The sequence below is a fragment of the Eutrema salsugineum genome, unplaced genomic scaffold (assembly GCF_000478725.1).
Source record: "Eutrema salsugineum unplaced genomic scaffold, Eutsalg1_0 scaffold_9, whole genome shotgun sequence".
Lineage (NCBI taxonomy): Eukaryota > Viridiplantae > Streptophyta > Magnoliopsida > Brassicales > Brassicaceae > Eutrema > Eutrema salsugineum.
The window spans coordinates 5,492,813-5,515,007 of NW_006256342.1; the positions used below are offsets into that span (position 1 = coordinate 5,492,813).

Sequence of the window (22,195 nt, forward strand, 5' to 3'; positions counted from 1 at the left end):
TCAACGTTGGACTAATTAATATGTAATCAAATAGTATCCGACTCAACTTGGTAAAACCTTCCATCAAAATATTTGTTAACTTCCTTCTATATAAAGGAGACAATCCTTACTACTCTTCATCACTTAGCACAATCAAAATAAACAAGAAAAATCTTGAGATTTACAATTAGCAATAGAGAAAACGTCTCTCAAGCTTGTCATCTTGTTCTCCCTCACAGTCATAGCATTTTGTAAGCTTCTATCTTTGTTATATAATTTGTTAGGTTTGGTTTTGTACTATAGTTTGTGGTGTTGTATGTGTGAAGGTTCGTTTTTGGGTGATGCAAGAGAGATGGCGGAGTTGCCTAGGCAGCGAATGTCTCGAAGGAAACAAGAACTGTAACTGCTTGCCGCAGGTAGCATCTATAGTGGATTCCACTGGCGTTTGTGAACATGACCATGACTGCAAGAAGTATTGTCCTCCAGAATGCAAGTATAAAAAAAGAACCTGTGTCTGTGCCTGTAATGGTGGACACTGTTTCTGTCAGTGTTAGGAGTTCCAAAAAACCACTGTAATTTATACTATAAGATAGAGAGGAACAAACAATAGACACATTCAAATCAATTTCTTACACCCCTTTGATAACATGTCCCCGCACCCGCTCAATACAATTGGAATTTGAGAGAATTTAAGTACTAAAAGGCCCTGAGACAGATCCAATCATGTTCAAACAATCTGTTCAAGTTCCAAAACGTTTCTCAGAATTCCAGCAGCTTGCTATGTTTCTTTCAGTGCTAACAAGAGCTTCCGAGAAAGCTCAGTCTGCGCAAATTCAGTGTGACTTTGTGTAATTTTATGACTTTATTATCTGGACTTGAATTTCATACTCATATGAGTGAGTTTTGCAATGAGTAGTTTGAGAAGGCATCCTCATTTTAGTAAAATAGTTTCAAGCCGCTTGCTACATGATGATGTCCTTAGTGTTGCAAAGCTCCTCTCAGATCTAAGCAGTGGGAGACAACCGTAAGTTCATCTTTGCAAGCAACTTGAGATGGATACCAGTTTTGGCCGCAGCTTTTGCGCTGTGTCTTTCATTCTTTGCTATGGCTGTTGTTAAAGAAAAATATGGTTCAATTTGAAGATATGTTTATCTCTCTCTTGGCAATAGCATTAGTCATTTGTATATTGTGTTGTAAATACTCATTATGACTTGTATTCATTTCAAGCAATGTATCTCCACTGTTGGTTTATTTCCCTCTACAGAAACAAATCTGCCACTAATGAAGTTTTCCTAAAATTGAGAGATTTCAAGCTGGAGTAGTAACGCACAATGTGTAATCAAATAGTATCTGACTAAACTTGGTAATACCTTCAAACAAAAGATTTGTTTCCGTTTAACTTTCTTCTATATATAAAAGAAGAAGGCAATCCATTTCTCTTGTCCTCATCACTTACACAACAAAATAAACAAGAAAAAGATTTTGAGGTTACAAATTAGAAATAGAAAAAACGTCTCTCCAGCTTGTCTTCTTGTTCTCCCTCACAATCATATTATTTTGTATGCTTCTTCTATGATGACTTCTTCTTTATTATATAGTTTTTTTGGATGTTTTTGTTGTGTGTTTTTTGCAAAGGTTCATCTTTCGGTGATGCGAGAGAGATGGTGAAAGAAGTGAATTGCCTCGGTGGTAATTGCTTGCCGCAAGTAGCACCTATAATGGACACTAGTGAGACTAATGCGTCTTGCCGTAGAGACAACGACTGCAGCCAGTACTGTCCTAAGGGCTGCAAGATTGTTAACTGTAATTTTGGAACCTGTTTCTGTGAGTGTTAAAAAATTGGAGACCACCATAATATCTACTTATAAGACAGAGAGGAACAAGAGATTTCAAATAGATATAGAAAATTGTTTAAATCAATTTATTATTCTCCTTGAAAATAATATCTATGCATCACTCAAAATAGTTGGAATTATTATATACAATTAAGTATTGGAGGCCTGAAACATGTTCCAAAACATGTTTTCTTGTGGCATCAGATATCATTCTTTTGGGAGGTAAATTTCAAATCATCACTTAGATCAACCAAATTACTAACATTACCTCCCTTGGCCGACTGCTACATGGGGTCAATCTTTCTCAAAAATTTGGTTTCTTAGCCGCATGCAATACCCATGTATCAGAGAGAATTTTCATTCCTTGCTATGGCTATGTTATATGGCTTTAGCTGACAGCACGCTTCTTATATTCGGTTGGACAAATATTCTTACCTTTTGTCCCACCGAATATGAGAAGTGTGCTGTCAGCTAAAGCCATATAACATGACCATAGCGAGGAATGAAAATTGAGCTCAATAACAAGCCCACAATTTCTATAAAAATAAAGAGTGGATGATGACTCTTATTTATAAGCAATTTTTTCTTCCTATTTTTTTGACTTCATCGATGTGGGACAAAGTTTCATACATACTGTTAAAAAAAAAATTGGGTTTTTTTTGCTACCCCTAAAACTGTTGTTATATGGGCTGCCTTAAAGCCCTTGCTTCATGGACTTTAGTCCAAGGCCGGCCCTGAAAAAAGTCACCGAGATTTTTACCATCTAAAACCCCTTAAAATGCGAGTAGAGGCAACGCTTTTTTGGAATCTTTACCTCAGGAGCTTTAGAAATCGAGATGTTACAGTTTTGATCTCTATCAATTTGGGAAGACTTATACTATAAACGTAGCTCCTTAGATTCTAGAGCAAAAACCATCAAGGCGTTGAAGCTCTTCGTCTTTGGAGCTAAGATCAACCAACTCATTTTGAAGTCTTATGTATGTACGCCGTCTAGAATATGACAGTCTTTGTTGGCTGCAGAACGCTCCTCCATCCTCTTTAGCACCATCATCTTGAACTTCTTTGAATGCTAACAATTTGTTTCTCATGAGTCATGACCGGAATATTCTCCTTTAGCTCACTTATAAGTTTTGTGATAGACTCCGAGTTCCAATGGCTTTTATGTGAAGGAAGAAGAGAATTAAGAGTAGAGGAGTCGGGAGAGAGCAGAAGGTGGTTGAAAGTGGCTTAAGTGTCGAACAATGGTTTTACGTAAGAATGATGATTTAATACACTAAATTATTCTCAATACTATGTGGTTTAATTTCAAGAATACTTATGAGTGTGTATTTAAGGCTACATTCCCATTTTAGGGTTCCTTATCTAATGAAGAAAATTATCCAGAACACTCTAACCTCACTCTCTTCTTATTTTTCTCTTCCTTCTACAAATCTTATTATTTAATAGGCTTGATCTAACATTTTGCTTTTCCTCATCTTTTCTTTTGACAAAAAAACTCACGTTGTTTCTTTCTTTTAGAACCAATAGCTTGTTTTTTCTCCTATTATATAGTTAAACAATTTTTTTGTCATGCATTATATTGTTCAAATATTTTGATGATTCGTCACATTTTACTTAACCAAATACCTTCATTTTGGTAATACTATTGAATAATTTATGAAAAGTAGATATAAGCGTAATATATAAAACATGACATAATTTTCATAGCTAGGTTTATACATGTTGTAGATATATATGCATATACATAACATTATTGATTATATATTATACGAGAGACAAAGAGATATGAAGCAAACCTAGCTTCTGAAAACCCTAGAAAACTACAATAGAAAAAAAGATTTGACTTACTTTTCCTATTTTGTTTTGACACACACAAAAAAACTCGCATTGCTTAATCTGTCTTTTACGAACAATAGCTTGTTTTTGCTTCCCGCCCAACAAATGTTTTGTTTCAGTTTATGTGTCAATATCTCTCTCACTCTCTCTCTCTTTTTGTATTATTATTAATTACCTAATGGTTGATCAACAGTTTTAAATACGCTCCAATTTGAAGCTTTAGAACTTGTCATATTGGATCATTGAGCCTTGAATCTTCATTCGCTATCTTTTGAATTCTCATCTAGAATTTTTTCTCTGAGATTGTATGAGCTTTAATTTGTCTTTACTGTAAATCTCTTGAATTGTTATAAACTGATTTCCTGAAAAAAGAGAGATCTCAAGTTGGACTAACTTTTTTATATATACTAGGTGAATACCCGCACGTAACGTGTAGATTTTTTTCATCAACTATTTCAAATTTATATATTTTGTATTTTCTTGAAAAAATATAATCATTATTTATTATGTGTTAGTATATTATTATAAATCAATCAATTTAAAATGTAATATCATTAAAAATCAAGAGTTGATAACATAAATTCATGTTTAATATTTACATAAATGTTATTTAAAAATCAATTAATAGATTTTTTTCTTATTTTTGAGTGGTTTAAAATTTAATATTAAAATTTATTAATTAATTTTCCTTTTTAAAACTGTAATTTTAAATAAGTTTTTTCTTCAACTATTTCAAATTTATATATTTTGTATTTTTTTTAAGTATGATCATCATTTGTTATTTGTTAGTATATTATTATAAATCAATTAATTTAAAATATAATATTATTAAAAACAAAAAGTTATTAAAAATATTAATTTTTAATTAATTATAACATAAATTTTTGTTTAATATTTACATAAATGTTATTTAAGAATCAATTAATAAAAAGACTTTTCATTTCTTTGAGTGGTTTAACATTTCATATTAAAATTTATTAATTAATTTTCTTTAAAAACTATAATTTTAAATTAAAAAATGACACATGTCATTCCCATATCAATTCTCAAATGCTGATGTGTCACTCATATGGAGAAAGTTGAGCAATTTTTATATATAAGATTTGGTCAACGTTGGACTAATTAATATGTAATCAAATAATATCCGACTCAACTTGGTAAAACCTTCCATCAAAATATTTGTTAACTTCCTTCTATATAAAGGAGACAACCCTTACTACTCTTCATCACGTAGCACAATCAAAATAAACAAGAAAAATCTTGAGATTTACAATTAGCAATAGAGAAAACGTCTCTCAAGCATGTCATCTTGTTCTCCCTCACAGTCATAGCATTTTGTAAGCTTCTATCTTTGTTATATAATTTGTTAGGTTTGGTTTTGTACTATAGTTTGTGGTGTTGTATGTGTGAAGGTTCGTTTTTGGGTGATGCAAGAGAGATGGCGGAGTTGCCTAGGCAGCGAATGTCTCGAAGGAAACAAGAACTGTAACTGCTTGCCGCAGGTAGCACCTATAATGGAGTCCACTGGTGTTTGCGAACATGACAATGACTGCAAGAAGTACTGTCCTCCGGAATACAAGTCTAAAAAAAGAACCTGTGTATGTGTCTGTAATCGTGGACACTGTTTCTGTCTGTATTTATATTTATAAGACAGAGAGGAACTAAACACATTCAAATCAATTGCTTACTCCCATTTGATAACATGTATCTAAACCCCCCTCAATACAATTGGCATTTGATACAATTTAAGTACTAAAAAGCCCTGAGACAGGTCCAATTATGTTCAAACAATGTGTTCAAGTTCCAAAAAGTTTCTCAGGTTTTCCAGCAGCTTGCTATGTTTCTTTCACTGCTAACAAGAGGTTCCGAGAAAGCTCCGTCTCTGCAGAGTTTTTGCGCATTCTTGTTAAGAATTTTCTAAGAGCGAGGATCACTCGCAGAGGACTTTCGAGATGGACAGCGTGACCAGCTTCTGGGATTTCAACCATCTCAATGATGTTGTTTTCGCTCTTCTTGCTTTTACTCATCTTGTGGTACATTCTAGTAGCAATCTGCTTGAATTTGACATCTTTCTCTCCGAAGACAAGCGAAATATTTGTATCACAATCCTCCAGCTCTTCCCATAATGACCTATTTTTCAAAGAACATAACATCATCATCATCATCACCATCAAAAATCATTGCTCGTGAATCAAATCCATGGAAGAAAAAAAGGTTGCAAGATGAACTTACGGTTGTCTCCCAATGCTTAGATCCGAGAGGAGCTTTGCAACACTAAGGACATCATCATGTAGCAAGCGGCTTGCAACTATTTTTCTAAAATGAGGATGCCTTCTGAAACTAGTCATTGAAAAACTCACTCATAAGAGTATGAAATTCAAGTCCAGATAACAAAGTCATAAAATTACACAAAGTCACACTGCTGTATTAAGAAAGTCACCTTTTCCACAAGCCTCCATTGTACCAGTTCTCCAAAAAGATTTCTAGTCCATGGTCAACCAGCAATTGTGCTTTACAATCATCTGTTGCACTTCGAACTTTCCTTGCCATTGGATCCTTGAGTCCGGGGCTCCCCGATACAACAACAGCTCCTTCGATCTATAGAACAGCATCCAAATTCCATTATCCACATGATTAAACAATGTTGAATTTTCAGACAAAGGGAACCCACCTTGTTGCTAAACCTCAACGCCATGTACAGTGCTATTCTTGCTCCCATGGAATACCCAACTATGGTAACTTTCCCAGGAGTGATTTGCTCAATCAACTTATACAGCGTCTTCGCTATCATCTCCATTGAGAAAGTCGGCACCTTCTGGGTCTCACTAGCATGACTTTGTACCCTTGAGTTTCCGTGGCCAAGAATATCAACTGAAATGCATCTCGCGGATCCCGAGATACCCTTCATGATGGGGATCCATTCTTCACCAGTTCCAAGAAACCCATGAAGAAACAAAGCTACACCTCCCTGAAATACATCACAACAAGGTGAAGAACAAGGGAGAAATTGAACAAGAACAGCAACCTTTACGTCTTTTTAGGTTCTGACATACAAAACCACAAGGAAAAGCTTACTTCTGCATTCTGCCCAACGTCATGGATTCTTATAAAATGAGAGAAACCATCTACATCCACCCTCACTTCATATCTCCGGACAGGAACTCCTTTACTGGTTCTAACAATAACATCGTTGTTTATCTTAACTTCCTTTAGATTTTTGCTAGCATCGAAAACAAATCCTTCGACAAATCCACTGTACGGGCTACGAAATATTCCTAGACTATTCAACATTACGTCTTCATTAAGCCATCTGTAGGTTCCAAGACCATGTGCTACAAGAGGGGTCATCCCTTGCTTTTTCTCTTTAGATGTTTTGACCTTCTCCATCTCCAGATATGACGCAAACAATATATATGCTGATAAACCAAGGCCACTTTCGTATGCGGCACTTATAACAGCCATCTTACCATGATGCTGTGCCCAGCGAGCAATCAGTGCTGCATTCTCAAACCCTCCCACAACACTTGGTTTAATAACCTTAGGAATATATACGAAAAAAAAAGTCAAGACTAATTGATTTGAAAGCAAAAGTCATATAAGACCAAGCCGAATTTTAACATGATAGAGCTGATATATTATTGATCCTACCGATAAGAACTAAAAACCATCTCCAAATCAATTAAAAGAGAGAGGATGATGAAAGAAATTAATACACAAGAAAGTATATATGTTTTGAAAATCTCAGGCTCATGTAAAGGTTGTTAAAGAATGACCAGGGGCTTACAACAGCAACAATCCCAGGATGGGCATATTTGGTAAGTATGCGCAAAGGACATTCCTCGAAATCGTCAAGAGTCTCATCAAGTGCCACTGGTAATCCACTTTCTTCATGAAACCTTATAAGATCATCTTTATTCTGGACAGGTTCCTGAGATATACAAAAGTTTCTTCACTGATGTTATATAGGGAAGAGAAATAAGTTACTTCAGAAGACAATCAGATTGCAATAATTCACTCTGTACCAGACCTCAATATATTGCAGATTGCAGCCTTTCACCAATAAGCCAAACTTCACAGCCTCTTCAAAAGTCCAGCGACAATTTGCATCTGCACGGAGTTCAATTTGATCTCCAACTACTCTCCTTACTTCTTGCAGAACTACAGCATCTTGTACAGAGCTCACTCGACGAGCAACCTATCATTTTAGGCAGGTTTATCCCTCAGTCAGTAATCAATAGCTTGAAAACCCGCAGTGAGAGAGTCAACAATATCAATCCATGCATGAAACTACTATAAGAAGTAACAAGCATAATTTTCTTTTATATATCCAGCTATCTTACTCTGGATGATTGAGTGTAATCTTGTTTATATGATTAAACAACGTTGGCTTACTTTAAGTTTAATAGCACTGAACCCTTCTTCAACAAGTTTTCTAGCAACGTATGCGACCTCTGATGGTGTACCTTCAGAATCAAGAAGGGCACATATCTGAACAGAATGTGGCTGAGCAGAATCATTTTCTTCCTTCTGGCAATGACGTATCCCCAACAAACTAGTATCATGTCTTACTGCCATTGCATTCAGAAGAGCCATTTCCAGACCACATCTGACACTCGGGAAAATAGACGATGCCTGAAAATAGGAAGGAAATTGACAAGCCTTCAATTATAACTTCCAGGCAAATATTTCTTGTAAATAGTTGTCTATTTCTTAAAACAAGAAGACTGCAAAGATTGAGAAATTTTTGCACCTAGCACAAATGAAAAAAAAGAATGAAGAACTAGTATTTTATCTTGCTCAACAGAATCTTTTCATTTTACTTTGCAATTTCTCCTAATGAGAGCAGCTGTACGGATATAGTAATTTTGTTCTGACAGAAACTTACAGTGATTCCAAGTTCACTCCAAATCCAGGAAGAAAACGAGCCATTTAACAAAGGAAGCATGTAACTAAATTTAGCTCCTTTCATAAGGTGAAGAACAAATTGTAGCTGCCCCTCCACATCCGTTAAGTTCTCTCTATTACTGTCCAAAGGTGCAACCTGCTCATGAAAAACAATACATGAACCATGATTCTCAGTGGCAAATGTAAGTTAAATACAAGCTAATCCTCTGACAGTAGGACCTGGGAGAAGTAGTACAAAAGCAAAAAAATGTAGTACGTAGTGATGAGAAAGACAAAGAGTGAAAAAGCCAACCTCTCCATAGCCAATGCTTCCATCGTCCAAAGTCAAGGAGAGTATGAACCCTTCTCGATGGAATTGAGAGGATTCACCAGAATATATGGTAGGTCTGTCACACAGTTTGACTCTGAAGATAGAGTTTTTCTTAGAAAAAGAATAAGAAAAAGAGAACGGAAATATACTAATATAGTTTCAGACAAATCCTTACTTGTACCGAGAATATTGTATTCCAGAGACTTGGTAAAAAAGTACATTGTCGATCATCGGATGAAGAAGAGAACTGGCCGAGATAATTTCCAAAGAATTACTTGCAGCTTGACGTGAAAAACTCTCCAAAGTACTGTGAACGAGTATTCAATGTCAACAAAGTGCACGAGAAAGCGAGGACATGTAAAACCCGGAAAAAAGACGGCCAAACAACCTATGAACGATGGCGTTAGCATCAATAGAGCTTTCAACCTCCACAATGCAATCCACCTCTTCCACAGTGGGTATAAATAGAGTTTCCTCAAGTTCACTTTTCGTCCCAACATGTACATACTTCACACTGCAAGTTTAGCAATTTCGCTGAGTTTTTCTTATTATAAACCCTACACACTTAAGGACATTATAAATAGATATAGAGAACAAATTAAATGACCATCTACGCTACCAATACTGGATTACTAGTTTTTGTATGTTTTATCTATATCTGTGCTTTTTTTTTCATGCGTACATTAATAAATTAACTTGTAAAACTTAACCGTCCAGAAAAATCATATCCATTTTTATCCTTCAAAACCTACATTTTGTAGAGCCAGAGCACATTGAAATAATAGCGAATCGGGAAAGGAAGACAAAGTAAAAACTGTTAGTATGTTTATTTACCCGTGTGCCAAACACAAATTTTCAATGGAAACGTCATGTGATGTATAGAAGTATTGATTTAACACGCTAGGCTCTGTTCTCTTTGCTATAGGAAGAAGTCGGAAGATTCCACCTCCACGGTTGTTTATCACAAGAATTGTCATTGGTTTCCGTGCAATCCTAGCAAGTCAGATTAAACTTCAGATATTCAACCGTCAAACTGGCTTATAAACCAGGGCATATCTTCAGTCTATAAATCCACCAACAGTGAAGTTACAGGAATAAAACAGAGGAAAAGGGCTACCTCTGCTTCAAAATCGCCAATCCATTTGTATCATGAAGGAAAGAGACGTCCCCCACCACACAGACCACCTGATTGCATTTGTTTGACTGATCATGATTATGACATGGTAAACAAGACACATGAATAAATGGTTCTGTTACTTCTTTCACTTCAGACATAAACTACGAGTTCCATTTGGGATGTCATGGCTAAATAAGGAAAGAACCAGGAAAAGGGAACAATTGTACAACTGGAGAAAAAAATCAAGAAAAAATTCAAATAATCAGGTAAAACCTTACTCTCTTCTTGCATCCTACAGCAAAGCCAGTGGCCGAGCTGAGCAAGCCATCAATGCCACTAGCTCCTCTATTTCCAGTTACTTGAATCCATTGACATGGTAGCTCTGCATTTAACATCATATCTACCACATGAGAATAATTTCCCGAACTACATCCATACATATCCACATCCCTTATTGGCATACTATTCCCGATGAAAAGAGCAGATTTAGAAGTTAATGCTTTAGAAAGCATATGCGCAACATATGGTTCGGTAAGGGAGCTTTCAGCAGATATTTGAAATGACATTTCACGGGCAATCTGCATAAAAAAAGGACTATTAAAAGCAGTACGAGTTTAAATTAATTTTTAATGCAATCTTCAGGAAATCATATGTTTCCAATGTATAGAAAGCGGTCAGTTTAATCTTTTAAGGCATTTTAAGAAAGAAGTTTTTCTGGAGGACATACAGCACCATCCAATGCCTGTAGATGACCATGCAACTTGCTTCTCCTCCACGGAAATCGAGATTTAAGCACACAATCAGCAAATTGAACAATGTTGCTTTGGACCCTGTGAGTGACCAGGTGGGATGGGTCATGTCGGCATGGATGCTTATCAACCAAAATGTATGCAAATGGAAAGCATTTCTCTAGCACCTGAGAAACTCTTTTACTAGTTATCCGACTTCCAACCTATTCATGATTTCATTTTACAAACTCAGTCAGCATATGTAAAAGAGAACCCAAATATGAGATGCATATGAATGATCTAGTCATGCTTCACATAGTTCCAAATCCTTATCATTATTGAAACTTATTCAAGGCATTCCACGCCAAAAGAACCTTTTTATCAAAAAAAGAAGAAATTTTTGAATTGAGAAGTACCACCAGATTCCCAACAGTACATGTGCCCACATACTGATTAAAGGATGCATGAAGCAAAAAATAAAGGATGATAAATTTACCTGGATAACAACATCAAACTCTATCAAACTCCTTACAGAATCCGAAAGCAAGGCATGATCTAAATGATCAACAAAAACAGTGTCCCACTTCTCAAGAAAAGGTTTAAAAAGCTTGCGCAGCCGTGCACCAGACAAGACATCTGCAACTACAGGCCACATCAACTCTTTAGCCAATAGAAGCGAAGCCCAAATTTCATCCTCTGTATGGATTGCACCAATAAGAAGAAGACCCTTCTTAGCCTCTTTGATTACTTGTAAGACCTCAGTAATTTGGCCAGTTGTTACACCATTGCTTTTAAAGCTTTGTACTTGAAAATATTTTGTGAATGGTTCAGCACTAGTCATCCACATTTCTAATCCATTTAAGCAGTTGAGTGACCAATTTGTTGGACTACCGTCAAGTGGGTCTCTAAAAGGACAATTGAGATGTACTGGTCCACAAGCAGAACCTGTAGCCCAATGTAGAGCAGAGTCTACAGTAGTAAGGACCATCCGGACTGGAATAAGATCAGTTGGAGGAGGAAGATTGAAGAAGAATCTGACAAATGAACCGAAGTGGTTTATCTGTGACACCAAAGAAATTTTAGGATACAGAAACAGAACACGCCAACCTATCCAACTGGGATACAATAAGTGTATAGTATATAGTTTCAAAGAAAGGTCCTATTTATGACCTTACTTGATTTATTGCTTGATTTGCGCCAACTCCCTGAAGTTCAGGAGGACGATCTGCAGTAAGCAGTAGCAGTGGTAAAAAATCTTCACTGGCTTCAACCACCTGTATTTGTCAAAAACCATGAAACAAATACCCTGTAAGGCAACACAAATGTAGGCGGCGAAGAATGTGGCTTGCAACAAACTAATAAAATAATTTCGTGAAGCATAAGTACAACTCTAACCGCTGGAAGAAGATTTGAAACGGCAGTTCCTGATGATGTTATAATGACTGCCGGTTTGAGGGATCCTTTAGCATACCCAATAGCGTGAAACGCAAGAGATCGTTCATCAAAGCATGCAAGACACGTTGTAAGGGGATGGTTGGCAGCAGCAATTGCAAGATGGGAAGACCTTGAACCAGGAGCTACACAAAAGTACTGTGGCGGTATGTTATGACAAAAGACATCCAAATTTGAGATTTTATCAGATGATTGAAAATTTCAGCTCACCGTCAAACCAAGACGAGTGCATTCTTCAATTATAGCTGATGCCCATACAGCATTGATGTTAGCCTCATTTGTCAATAATTTGCCCACTTCAGCCTCCTGATTTAGCTAATAGCCAAAAGAAAACAGGAAAAACAAAGGAAAAGAAACTTGAGTTCATACCATCCAAGATTTTGGAAAATCTAGTGCATCCTAATTATTTTCGCTTCTTAAAAAGCTATGATAACTAGAATAGCCTGAAGGTTCAAAAGTTTACAGCCACTAGACAGTCCTTCCAAACAATTCTTTGTGCAATCAGAATGCTTTAAAATTTGAACTACATATGGATTCTTCCACTTCCGAAACAGGCTGAAGTCCAGTTTCTCTCACAACATGCAGGCCACGATATTCTATTTTGGAGCTTAACACTACCGAGTGTACGATGAACAGTCTTTAAAATAGTCCAAGTCATACAAAACGTAGGACTAACCATCTAAGATAAAGTAAGAATATATGGCCATATTTATATATCTACATACCATGTTGTTTGAGAAAACAACTTCATGTGAAAGCTTGCAATGGAACTGACATGATGATTGTACACTTTTCTGCAACAAAAGGTGGCAAATCAAACCGTGTAGAATCCAAATGGTATGAAGAGAAGAAATTCCTGCAGGGTAAAGAAGATGAAAATTCTGAAATACAGGGATGAAAATTACCAGGGTAAAGAAGATACCAGTTCCTTGGCGTCAGCCTGATCTCTCCCAGAAAATGTGAAAAACCCCATATGCTCCTGCAAAAGTAAACATAATAATGGGTCGCATGAAAAGGGAAACTGAGTTAAAATGCTTACTACTTAGTCCAGACAAAAACTAAGGGCCAAACGCGCAAAACAATATTGTAAAAGAAACTTCGTAAATTTCCCCAGAGAGTCGGCTAAGTCAGATCCAAATGGACCACAGATTGCTAGATTTTTTTATATCAGATTATGTTTAAGTGACTCTCTCCAAAGATGAGGAATTTAATTGTGCAGGAAACAGTTTAATAAATAAAACAATAATCAGATCTATCCTTGCATCTTCTTCAGCTATTTAAAAATTTGGAGAAAAGCAGCCAACACTCAGTTAAAATACGGGAAAAGAACCTAAGTAAAGCGTGTACCATCTCAACTGGATGTATCTCTTCTACACTAAGCTTTGCAAGAAAACTTTTAAGATGTTTGAACCAATGCTCCTCTAAATTTGGGCAGAAATGACAAGAAACCTGTACAAAACGAACCAAAAGTGAGATTAAAGAGAAAAACAGGGCAAGGAAGAAAACATAATATTCAAAAAAAATCTTAAATAAGAAGAACAGCAATTACTAAAATATTTTAATTTCCAATTGATTGACATAAGTAAAACACATTTGCACTAAAAAGGTTTCATTTGATCAATTCCAAACCTCAGAAATCAGATGATGAAGTTCTATTCAACAGACTATAAAAAATTGTATTTTGTATTGAAATAATGTTTTAGACTGTTTAGTGTTGCTTCCAAACCACAAGCGCAGATAAGTTACAGGTAATTATTACTTTCAGGTGTATATATAGAGCACCATAGCCTAGCCTGGTATAACCTAATGTCGTCATCTCTTGTTTTTTTAAACTGATTTAGTTGCAGATACTAATAAGAAAATGTCGGAGAATCAGCATACCTGAAAAATGGATTCCTCATATGAACTAATTGCTTGCTCAAATCCATAAGAGAGAGAATCATTCCATGCCAGTGTAACTGCTAATATAGAGATCTCCTCGTGTTCATGTAACTCAATCTGTTGAAATTTCGATATTAAAACCATGTATAATGTAAGAACGCTTGTTACAAGCATTTCATAGATCAACCGGAGAGATACCAAAAAGCAAGTAAAAAGACATAATTTAAGAGCTTGGTGATAAAGTCGATGCCACTTCACCTGAGGAACGAAAAAGTAAGAAGAGCCATCCTTGTTATTTACAATAGAGTTGTCGCTGAAATCAATATCTGGAAAACCATAGGCCGTCACCATAGCTGATTCATCTGAGAGGAATCTGCAGAAGTTAGTTAGCTTAACTGCTTGAAGCGAAATGAGAAAGATCCAATACTCATCTTGGTTTTAGTGTAGTATCGAATTGAAACTAAACAAGCTAATTTGTAAGTAGAAAAGCAAAAAGCCTACGTCTTTATCGTGCTATGTCGTCCCTTGGAGTCAACTGATGATGAATGAACGAAAGAGAGTGCGTTCCCAATTCCAAAAACACCATGAGGTTCCTTTACATAGAGTGATTTATAACAAGGATTCACAGTTTCCTTGGAGAGGAAGAACACAGGAAAGACACTGGAAGACATAGGTTGAGAGCAAAACCAGAACAAAGCTTTTGCCCTTGGAGGCACAGCCACCTACGAAATCAAAACACAATCTCAACCTGATAACATGTCTGCATCCACAAAATCAAACAAAAAAAAAAGCAAAATTCGTACTTGAAATCGCAAGACGCCGCTAGATGATTTGGGAGGATTAGTCTTGAGTTCGTCCACAGCATCCTTGACGCTCTCGAGGCCAAGCTCAAGAGTCAAAGCTGGAGGCAATGTACGAGTCACACACACTTGGACCATTAAATCATCATCCTCATCCACCTCCAGAGCGTCGCTACTCGTAATCGGCCCATCGAATTGTAATCCTTGAGGGAACTACACAACAACAGTGAACCCAGAAATCAAAATCGAATACACTAGAACCTACTGTTTCTCATGGGATGAAAAAAATAACCAACCTCGATGTTTCTTCCGATTCCATGAAGAGAAACACGAAGGGATTTGGCGAAGGAGAAGCGTTCTCTTCCTCGTCTGAAGGAGGAGTTTCTGGAGCTGTAACCAGGGATTAGAGAAGGAAGAAACGGAGGATTCGAGACCAGAAACGAATAGCATGGAGATCGCATTTTATCTTTGGTATGAAACTGAGGATGTGAATCGCAATGGATGGTGAGAGGTTTTAGAGGAGGTTTTTGGATAAGGCGCAGTACGTTTTTTTTATTTTATGAATCGTCGATTTTGGTTTTTGATTGATTATAATATTTTCTCACATTTTCTAAAAATTCAAGATATTCTATTTAAATTAGGAAAAGCAAAATGAAAAAACAACCGAAACTTTCTAAAGAGCTAGATTGCTCTCAATAATAATAAAAAAAAAAAAAAAAAAAAAAAAAAAACAGCAAACTAACATTAGATTTGAATTTTCAAGAGCTTTCTAAAGAGCTATAGATTGCTCTCAATAATCCTCGCCAGTAAAATTTCCAAGTTTTTTTTACTTTGAATATACTTTTATTTCATTTGTTCCCCTTAAATGAGCATCCTTTGATGTCAAAAAAAAAAAAAATGGGCATCCTTTTGAATTACAATTAGAACAAATAACTGAAAAAAAAAACTTAACTAATACAATTACAAGTTAGAAACTCATGTTTGGTTTGGTTTTAAAGCTTAATCATGTTGTATTGAGATTTTGGCTCACCCTATATTCAAATTACCGTCACTGATGGGTCAACCAATTAACATGACCTGACATTTGTGGCCGTATACCTTTTGAAGTTCTTGATTCAGTTTTTATTTTAAACAATCCTATAAGATAAGTAGTTTATAAAACCTATTTACATGAATTCATAATCTATATATGGTTGAATATTATTATATTGCACTTTTAGAGGTAAATGGTGGAATTTCAAATCTGATTCACGTGAAGAAATGTTTGGCAGACAAGAAATCCCGAAAAAAAATACAAAAAAAAAAAACCTAACAAGGTTACGAGTCGATCAAAAGGCCCTCTACGTTAAGAAACTTTTTGTTTTAACGTTAAACCTATTAAGCCCCATCTCACCAATCATCTTCATCGAATTGGAATTTTCTTGTCGAAGTTTCGTGTTCTCTTCTACAACCATCTTATAACCCTCCCTGGCTCGGTTTAGCTCATCGACCAGGCAATGGTTCTCATTGACGAGCTGAACAAGCATGGACCACAGCTCGTCCAGGTGTCGCCTTTTCCTCATACGCGATCTCCGAGCTGACTCTCGGTTCGAAATTTTCCTTCTCTGCTTCCGCTCATCGTCCTCTGCGCTCCGGCTAGGCTCATCTGACGTGGCAGGCAAATTTACAAGAAGTGGAACTCGATTACCAAAGAACTCTGGAATAGAGTCTTCACAGGGAAGGTTATAGACAATACTAGCCATATATAAAGAAAATTAGAAGTTTTGTGTTCGTTCGTGACTTATGATGGTATAGATGATATGGTACTCTGATTGGGGTTTTATAGATGAATAATAATTTGAGGGTAGTGACCTTATACTAATAACTTAATGTGGGTAAAAGAGGTTTACAAGTAATTTATAACATTTCTCATTAGTTGTGATCAAATTAAGATTGTTGTTACTTGATTATTCTGAGGAAGAAAGCATGAGAGGCAGCAACTCGTCGACGCACCATGTTTCTTCTCGAGGAACCTTCCTACCATATCTACTTTTTTGAAGCATATTTAATTGATAATCCAATGGGTTTTGAAATTTGTGGGTAATAAACTAATAATATAGCATAAAGTGACTTTACTCCTTAATACATAATTCATAGTGTTAGATTGTTGGCAACTAAGAAATTTTAGTGCTTTGGCTAGTATTACACCCAGTCCTGATTACACCAAACGACTATTTACTCGATATGAAAAAAAAAAAACAATTCTAGAGTCTTCACATCAACATACTCGATATGAAATCGTTTGGTAATAATAGAACTTTAATCTTATTTATGGATTGGTTCTCTATTTTGTGAGATATTTTGCAATGAAAGAATAGGTGTTAATTATGTCTGTTGACATAAATCTTAACACTACAACAAAACTTAACAAATATTTTAAGGGACAAAATTTATTCGTGATGCATACTTGCGAGAATTGTGGAAAAAGGACTAACGTCATATTTTTAAAAAAAGGACTAACGTCATATTTAAAAAAAAAAAAAACTAAAATTTAAGAAATAATAACTTTTTGTTGACTTTCAAATTTTATTATTGAAGAAGAAAATTAAATATAAGAAAATGATCATTGTTAGACATTTTTTGTCGACAATTGTTGTTTTTTTTTAACTGTTAGACTTGTTATGTTACATCTTATTGATTAGTGGTTGATGTCTTGATGGTTTGTTTACACTTTATAGTAAGCGTTACTACTGTGACAAATTTACGCGACTCTAACCAAATTTATCCTAAGTGAAATAAAAAAAATGTATACAATCCGAAAATTCTACGCTAAATTTTTGATACTCTTCACAAGTTCACCTCCTGAAAAATCCTTTTCACTGCTCTCTCTTTAACCATTCAAATTTGACAACGTATACAGGTATACTCAAGAAGGTTAATATCGTAAATTTTGAAATGCCTTTCAAACTTTAGCAACGAATACTCAGTAAGGTTATAATCGTAAATTCGAAATACTCTTCAACGTATACTCAATAAGGTTATAATCGTAAATTCGAAATACTCTTCAAAACGAGTACTGTACATTATAAAACCCCATTCACACTGCTCTTCGTAACGGAAACTCTCCTTCCACCCCCCCCCCAGAAGCCCAGAGAATTCGAAATTTCAAATTTTTTCAAATCGTCCTGTTTGAAAAACGAGTTAGGGTTCCATAACTTCACATCGTTGCGTGGAGAAGCGATTTTTCCTTTTCTGCCTTCTTCTCATTCTTATCTCAGATCGATTTTTAATTACCCTGATCAATGGCGTCTGGTTCGTCGGGTCAATTCAATCCGGGTTTTGATTTTGGGGTCGATGGATTCGAGGATTACGAATTTCCTCTTTTTTTTGAATTCGGATCGTGCGAATCGTCCTACCGAATCCAAGAAGGTGTGTAAGCTTTCGATTTCCTTTTTGGTTTTTTAAGTTTGGAATTTACTACTTGATCGGTGTGTAAATGTTGATTTGGGAATCTAGGGTTTTGATTTGGAAACTTCTTTCATCTTAGTTCCTGCTGGATTTTAGTGGTTCGATGGTTACGATATCTTCCAATTAGGGTATTTGTTTAATGGACTTTTGAAATTTGGTTATCCGATAATTTAATACTTTGAAACAGTTTCGCAAAGTCTACATCATATAGATAACTATATATATGGTTACATTGTTTATAGCGAAATGTTGATTTGGGAATCTAGGGTTTTGATTTGGAAACCTTTTTCTTCTTAGTTTCCTGCTGGGGTTTAGTGATTCGATTCTTCCGAATCTTCCAATTAGGGTAATTGCGTATTTGTTTAATGGATTTTTTGAAAGATGGAGATTGGATAGTTTAATACTGTGAATATAGAAATAGTTTCAATTTGTTAATGAAACTAAGGATTTAAAGAGTTCTCCTCATGACTCTGAATGAACTGTGGCTTGGATTTTACGGAACCCACCATATTCGTCATTATCACTGTCTTTTATCTATGAAGATGAATTTTGGAAAAATTGTCAATGGTTGTATTTCACGCAAGATTAATCAATCTATGACAATACTATACACAAGTATGTGGTCGCTATCCGTCTTCCTAACTTTGTATGTTTATGTCGTGATTTCAGAGCTCAAACATAACTCAGCCTGTGGTCATATGATTCAGCAAATCAAGTGGCAATTCATATCTCTATTCGGAGACGGGAGTAAATGTGAGTTTTGAAAAAACACTCTTGCTGCATAGATGATGATCTTAATGTGTTCTTAGCCGTTTTGCAGCTTTTAAATGTGTGAGATTGTTTTCCTAATTTATTGCATTTTTTTCTCTTGGCCTTGATTTTGTAGTCTCATTCTGTTGTTGTGTGTTGTCTGCCAATAGAATTTGCTTGGAAATTTAGTAGCCAAGAGTATATGAGGGGTCAGGTAACTGTTTTTAATTTCTTTCTTCTCGTGTGTTCTGTCTCATGCAGGTATCTTTGAGTTTCCAGAGGCCATTTTGTAGCCAAGCGCATGTGAGAGGTCATGTTAAGTAAATCTCTCCCTCTATTCTGTCTCTGACGAGCCGATCTAGTTCGGCTTGTGTGAGTTATTCACACTATCTAGAAACATCCAAAAGACACTCAAACAAATTGCATCCAAACTCAAAACACACGCAAAGATAACAAAACTCAAACATAATACAACAAATTAATGAGCAGGAGAAAATCACATCACACACACACAAGAAACTCAATCAAAAACTTGACAACAAAACTAAAACTCAGCACAAAAAACGAGCCAATCAAAAACACTCTGAAACAAAGTTAAGTTCCACGGGCAGTCGGGCACATAACTAAAGCACAGCATATCTTTCTTTACTGGCAAGAATTCTGAGATTCTGTTGTGGTGTTAATTTCAGGTGAAGTACCATTCTCTTCCCATTTCTCTTTCTTTTTTTTAGTCTTTTACTACTATCAATTATTTGTTGGTCAAAGCTGATAGTATTCGAGAAAAGTTATTTATAATTTTTTGTCAAATGAGCTCACATTTAAACTTATTATGCTGTCTTAACGATTTTGTTGTTTTTATGCTACTCCAAAAGAGAAATTCAAGCCACTACGAGCGAAAACTGAACTTTGCCCTGCATACAAAAAGAACGAGGTAACTATTATATTCATTTAGATATGTATGAAAACGGACAGGAGTTCTTTTGTTTGTGACGCTCTGTTTGGATGAAAAGCGAATAAACATATATTGTCCCAAATTTGATATAAAGTATTTTTTGGGAATATATGTTGTGTTTACGTGACTTGTAACTTGATACGGCATATCATAATTGTGTAATTTGATCTCGATTTTTTTAGGTAAAATATGGCATATCATAATTGTGTAATTCGATCTCGATGCAATTTCAGGTGAAGTACCTCTCTCTTCTCATTTATCTTCCAATATCAATTTGTTTTCTTTGTCTGGCGACTACTTATCATTTTGTTCTTTAAAGCAGATAGTTTCGAAGATTTGTTTATCGTTTTAGCCAAAATAGGAGAACCAACTTGCAGTTATAATTTTGTCTTTTTTATGCTTTTCTAAAAGTCAGATTTAAGCCACTTAGATATTTCTTTATCGGTTTTTAATGCCAGTGAAGGAAATTCGGTGCTGATTAGCACAAGATTGTTCTATAATTTGCATTTGGCTCCTGAAATTTGATTCAGTGTAAAATAGTTCTGATTGGTCCAAAGTTATGCAGGATGGGTCGAGTGAAGCTAAAGATAAAGAAACTAGAGAGCTTTACTCCACGTCAAGTTACGTATGCGAAAAGAAAACATGGCATCATAAAAACGGCTAAAGAGTTATCGATCTTATGCGATGTCGATATTGTGCTTCTCATGTTCTCTCCCGTGGGAAAGGCTTCACTGTGCTGCGGGAAACACAGGTCTGGTGACTCTTTCTATGTTTAATCATCGTTCTGTTTAGTTTTCGTCTTTTGTTTTGATGCTCTGCTTTTGGGGTTTGTTTAGTATTGGAGAATTCATTGCCAAGTTTGCTCAACTCACTCCTCAAGAAAGGGCAAAGAGGTTTACATCCATTGACTCTATAAAAACACGCATCTTTCTACGTAGATGTTACACTGAACATAACTATTTGTTTTTTTTTCCCTGTCTACGTTTGAACAGGAAGTTGGAAACTCTTGAAGTAAGTGGTTTTGCTTGGCTCTGTTTAGTCTCTTTCTTTTCTTATCTACTAAACTATCATTTCATACTATTTTCTTCTCACGATATCTCAGGCCTTGAAGAAAACATTTATGAAGCTTGACCACGATGTAAATATAGCAGAGTTTCTGGACAGAAGGTTTGTACATTATTACATATATATTAAGAATCTGAGCTTCGTTGTGAACTCTTTCTGTGTTTCTTCTTGTTTAGTGTTTGTGAGTACTATTACTAATGTGACTTATTTTTTTATCTTTTCAGTAAATCAACAATTGAGGTATGTACAACTAATTACTATGATGTTAAATACTGATCATGGAAACATCATCTAATCCAATTGTTTCTCGCAACCAGGAACTTTCAGGTTCTAAGAGAAAAAGTCAGGTTTCTTCAAACACACTTATCAGAATTACACACACGACTAAGGTGCTAAAATCCTTCTATATGCTTTCAGTTAAAACCTCCTCTCGGTTTTTGCTTATCTCGTTTGTGAGTTACATTCTTTTCCGATATAGCTATTGAACTGAGCTCGAGAAGATTGACAGCGTAGATGATTTGCAGCAACTAGAAAATTCACTAAGAAAATCTTTGTACCGAATCCGTGCTCATAAGGTATATAAAATCCATATTCCAAAACGATTAGTTATGGATTTATTTTACAAAACTTATGCATCTTATTACGATGTAGATGTTGTGCTTCTCATGTTCTCTCCTGTGGGAAAGGCTTCACTGTGCTGCGGGAAACACAGGTCTGGTGACTCTTTCTATGTACCAAAGGCTGTTTAATCATCGTTCTGTTTAGTTTCTGGCTGTTGTTTTGATGTTCTGCTTGTGGGGGTTTGTTTAGTATTGGAGAAGTCATTGCCAAGTTTTCTCAACTCACTCCTCAAGAAAGGGCAAAGAGGTTACTTCCGTTAACTCTATAAAAACACGAATCTTTCTGCGTAGATGTTACACTGAGAGTAACTATTTGTTTTTTTCTTTCTTGTCTACGTTTTACAGGAAGTTGGAAACTCTTGAAGTAAGTAGTTTTGCTTGGCTCTGTTTGGTCTCTTTCTCTTCTTATCTCCTAAACTATCATTTCATACTATTTTCTTCTCACAATATCTCAGGCTTTGAAGAAAATATTTATGAAGCTTGACCACGATGTAAATATATCAGAGTTTCTGAACAGA

The 22,195-nt window shown here is 35.6% G+C and overlaps 4 protein-coding genes across 6 annotated transcripts; 2 read left to right on the plus strand and 2 right to left on the minus strand.

Annotated features, from left to right (window-relative positions):
• The first annotated feature begins 438 nt into the window (after nucleotides 1–438).
• On the plus strand, nucleotides 439–1,814 carry LOC18009317 (putative defensin-like protein 263). Its single transcript, XM_024150527.1, has 3 exons — nucleotides 439–472; nucleotides 1,485–1,538; nucleotides 1,615–1,814. Exons 1-3 carry the CDS (start codon nucleotides 439–441, stop codon nucleotides 1,812–1,814), a joined length of 288 nt encoding a protein of 95 aa, XP_024006295.1.
• A 3,509-nt stretch (nucleotides 1,815–5,323) lies between these two features.
• On the minus strand, nucleotides 5,324–15,383 carry LOC18008205 (protein PHYLLO, chloroplastic). Of its 3 annotated transcripts, XM_006391018.2 has the most exons (28): nucleotides 15,140–15,383; nucleotides 14,847–15,056; nucleotides 14,545–14,765; nucleotides 14,302–14,416; nucleotides 14,044–14,160; nucleotides 13,510–13,611; nucleotides 13,085–13,141; nucleotides 12,888–12,956; nucleotides 12,373–12,477; nucleotides 12,106–12,300; nucleotides 11,886–11,984; nucleotides 11,207–11,770; nucleotides 10,710–10,934; nucleotides 10,261–10,560; nucleotides 9,983–10,050; nucleotides 9,700–9,858; nucleotides 9,254–9,379; nucleotides 9,041–9,172; nucleotides 8,848–8,959; nucleotides 8,536–8,691; nucleotides 8,043–8,282; nucleotides 7,678–7,845; nucleotides 7,435–7,578; nucleotides 6,726–7,187; nucleotides 6,322–6,618; nucleotides 6,091–6,248; nucleotides 5,883–5,990; nucleotides 5,324–5,780 (listed from the first exon to the last, which is right to left on the minus strand). In XM_006391018.2, exons 1-28 carry the CDS (start codon nucleotides 15,302–15,304, stop codon nucleotides 5,486–5,488), a joined length of 5,169 nt encoding a protein of 1,722 aa, XP_006391080.1. In that variant the 5' UTR covers nucleotides 15,305–15,383; the 3' UTR covers nucleotides 5,324–5,485. The 3 variants fall into 3 exon arrangements, with proteins under 3 accessions (XP_006391080.1, XP_024011888.1, XP_024011895.1); XM_024156120.1 differs by lacking the exon at nucleotides 15,140–15,383 and having other exon boundaries at nucleotides 14,302–14,405; XM_024156127.1 differs by lacking the exons at nucleotides 14,545–14,765; nucleotides 14,847–15,056; nucleotides 15,140–15,383 and having other exon boundaries at nucleotides 13,068–13,141; nucleotides 14,302–14,405.
• An 800-nt stretch (nucleotides 15,384–16,183) lies between these two features.
• On the minus strand, nucleotides 16,184–16,585 carry LOC18009478 (basic leucine zipper 8). Its single transcript, XM_006391020.1, has one exon. The coding sequence runs from the start codon at nucleotides 16,583–16,585 to the stop codon at nucleotides 16,184–16,186; it is 402 nt and encodes a 133-aa protein (XP_006391082.1).
• A 1,341-nt stretch (nucleotides 16,586–17,926) lies between these two features.
• Nucleotides 17,927–21,925, plus strand: LOC18009291 (agamous-like MADS-box protein AGL30). Its single transcript, XM_024155049.1, has 13 exons — nucleotides 17,927–18,251; nucleotides 18,960–19,043; nucleotides 19,302–19,971; nucleotides 20,175–20,225; nucleotides 20,558–20,743; nucleotides 20,829–20,885; nucleotides 20,985–21,003; nucleotides 21,095–21,159; nucleotides 21,282–21,297; nucleotides 21,375–21,446; nucleotides 21,536–21,632; nucleotides 21,709–21,769; nucleotides 21,868–21,925. Exons 4-11 carry the CDS (start codon nucleotides 20,182–20,184, stop codon nucleotides 21,545–21,547), a joined length of 471 nt encoding a protein of 156 aa, XP_024010817.1. The 5' UTR covers nucleotides 17,927–18,251; nucleotides 18,960–19,043; nucleotides 19,302–19,971; nucleotides 20,175–20,181; the 3' UTR covers nucleotides 21,548–21,632; nucleotides 21,709–21,769; nucleotides 21,868–21,925.
• Nucleotides 21,926–22,195: the final 270 nt, after the last annotated feature.

Bases quoted from the DNA above. Each gene is read 5' to 3' on its own strand.
- LOC18009291 (XM_024155049.1), top strand. From the start codon at position 20,182: ATGGCATATCATAATTGTGTAATTCGATCTCGATGCAATTTCAG. The intron at 20,226-20,557 runs GTGAAGTACCTC...AAAGTTATGCAG, and splicing joins CGATCTCGATGCAATTTCAG to GATGGGTCGAGTGAAGCTAA. The intron at 20,744-20,828 runs GTCTGGTGACTC...GGGTTTGTTTAG, and splicing joins CTGTGCTGCGGGAAACACAG to TATTGGAGAATTCATTGCCA.
- LOC18009478 (XM_006391020.1), bottom strand. From the start codon at position 16,585: ATGGCTAGTATTGTCTATAACCTTCCCTGTGAAGACTCTATTCCAGAG.
- LOC18009317 (XM_024150527.1), top strand. From the start codon at position 439: ATGACTGCAAGAAGTATTGTCCTCCAGAATGCAA. The intron at 473-1,484 runs GTATAAAAAAAG...AATTAGAAATAG, and splicing joins TATTGTCCTCCAGAATGCAA to AAAAAACGTCTCTCCAGCTT. The intron at 1,539-1,614 runs GTATGCTTCTTC...TTTTTTGCAAAG, and splicing joins CCTCACAATCATATTATTTT to GTTCATCTTTCGGTGATGCG.
- LOC18008205 (XM_006391018.2), bottom strand. From the start codon at position 15,304: ATGCGATCTCCATGCTATTCGTTTCTGGTCTCGAATCCTCCGTTTCTT. The intron at 12,301-12,372 runs GTGAGCTGAAAT...ATACCGCCACAG, and splicing joins GCACTCGTCTTGGTTTGACG to TACTTTTGTGTAGCTCCTGG. The intron at 9,859-9,982 runs GTAGCCCTTTTC...CTGACTTGCTAG, and splicing joins TTGGCGATTTTGAAGCAGAG to GATTGCACGGAAACCAATGA.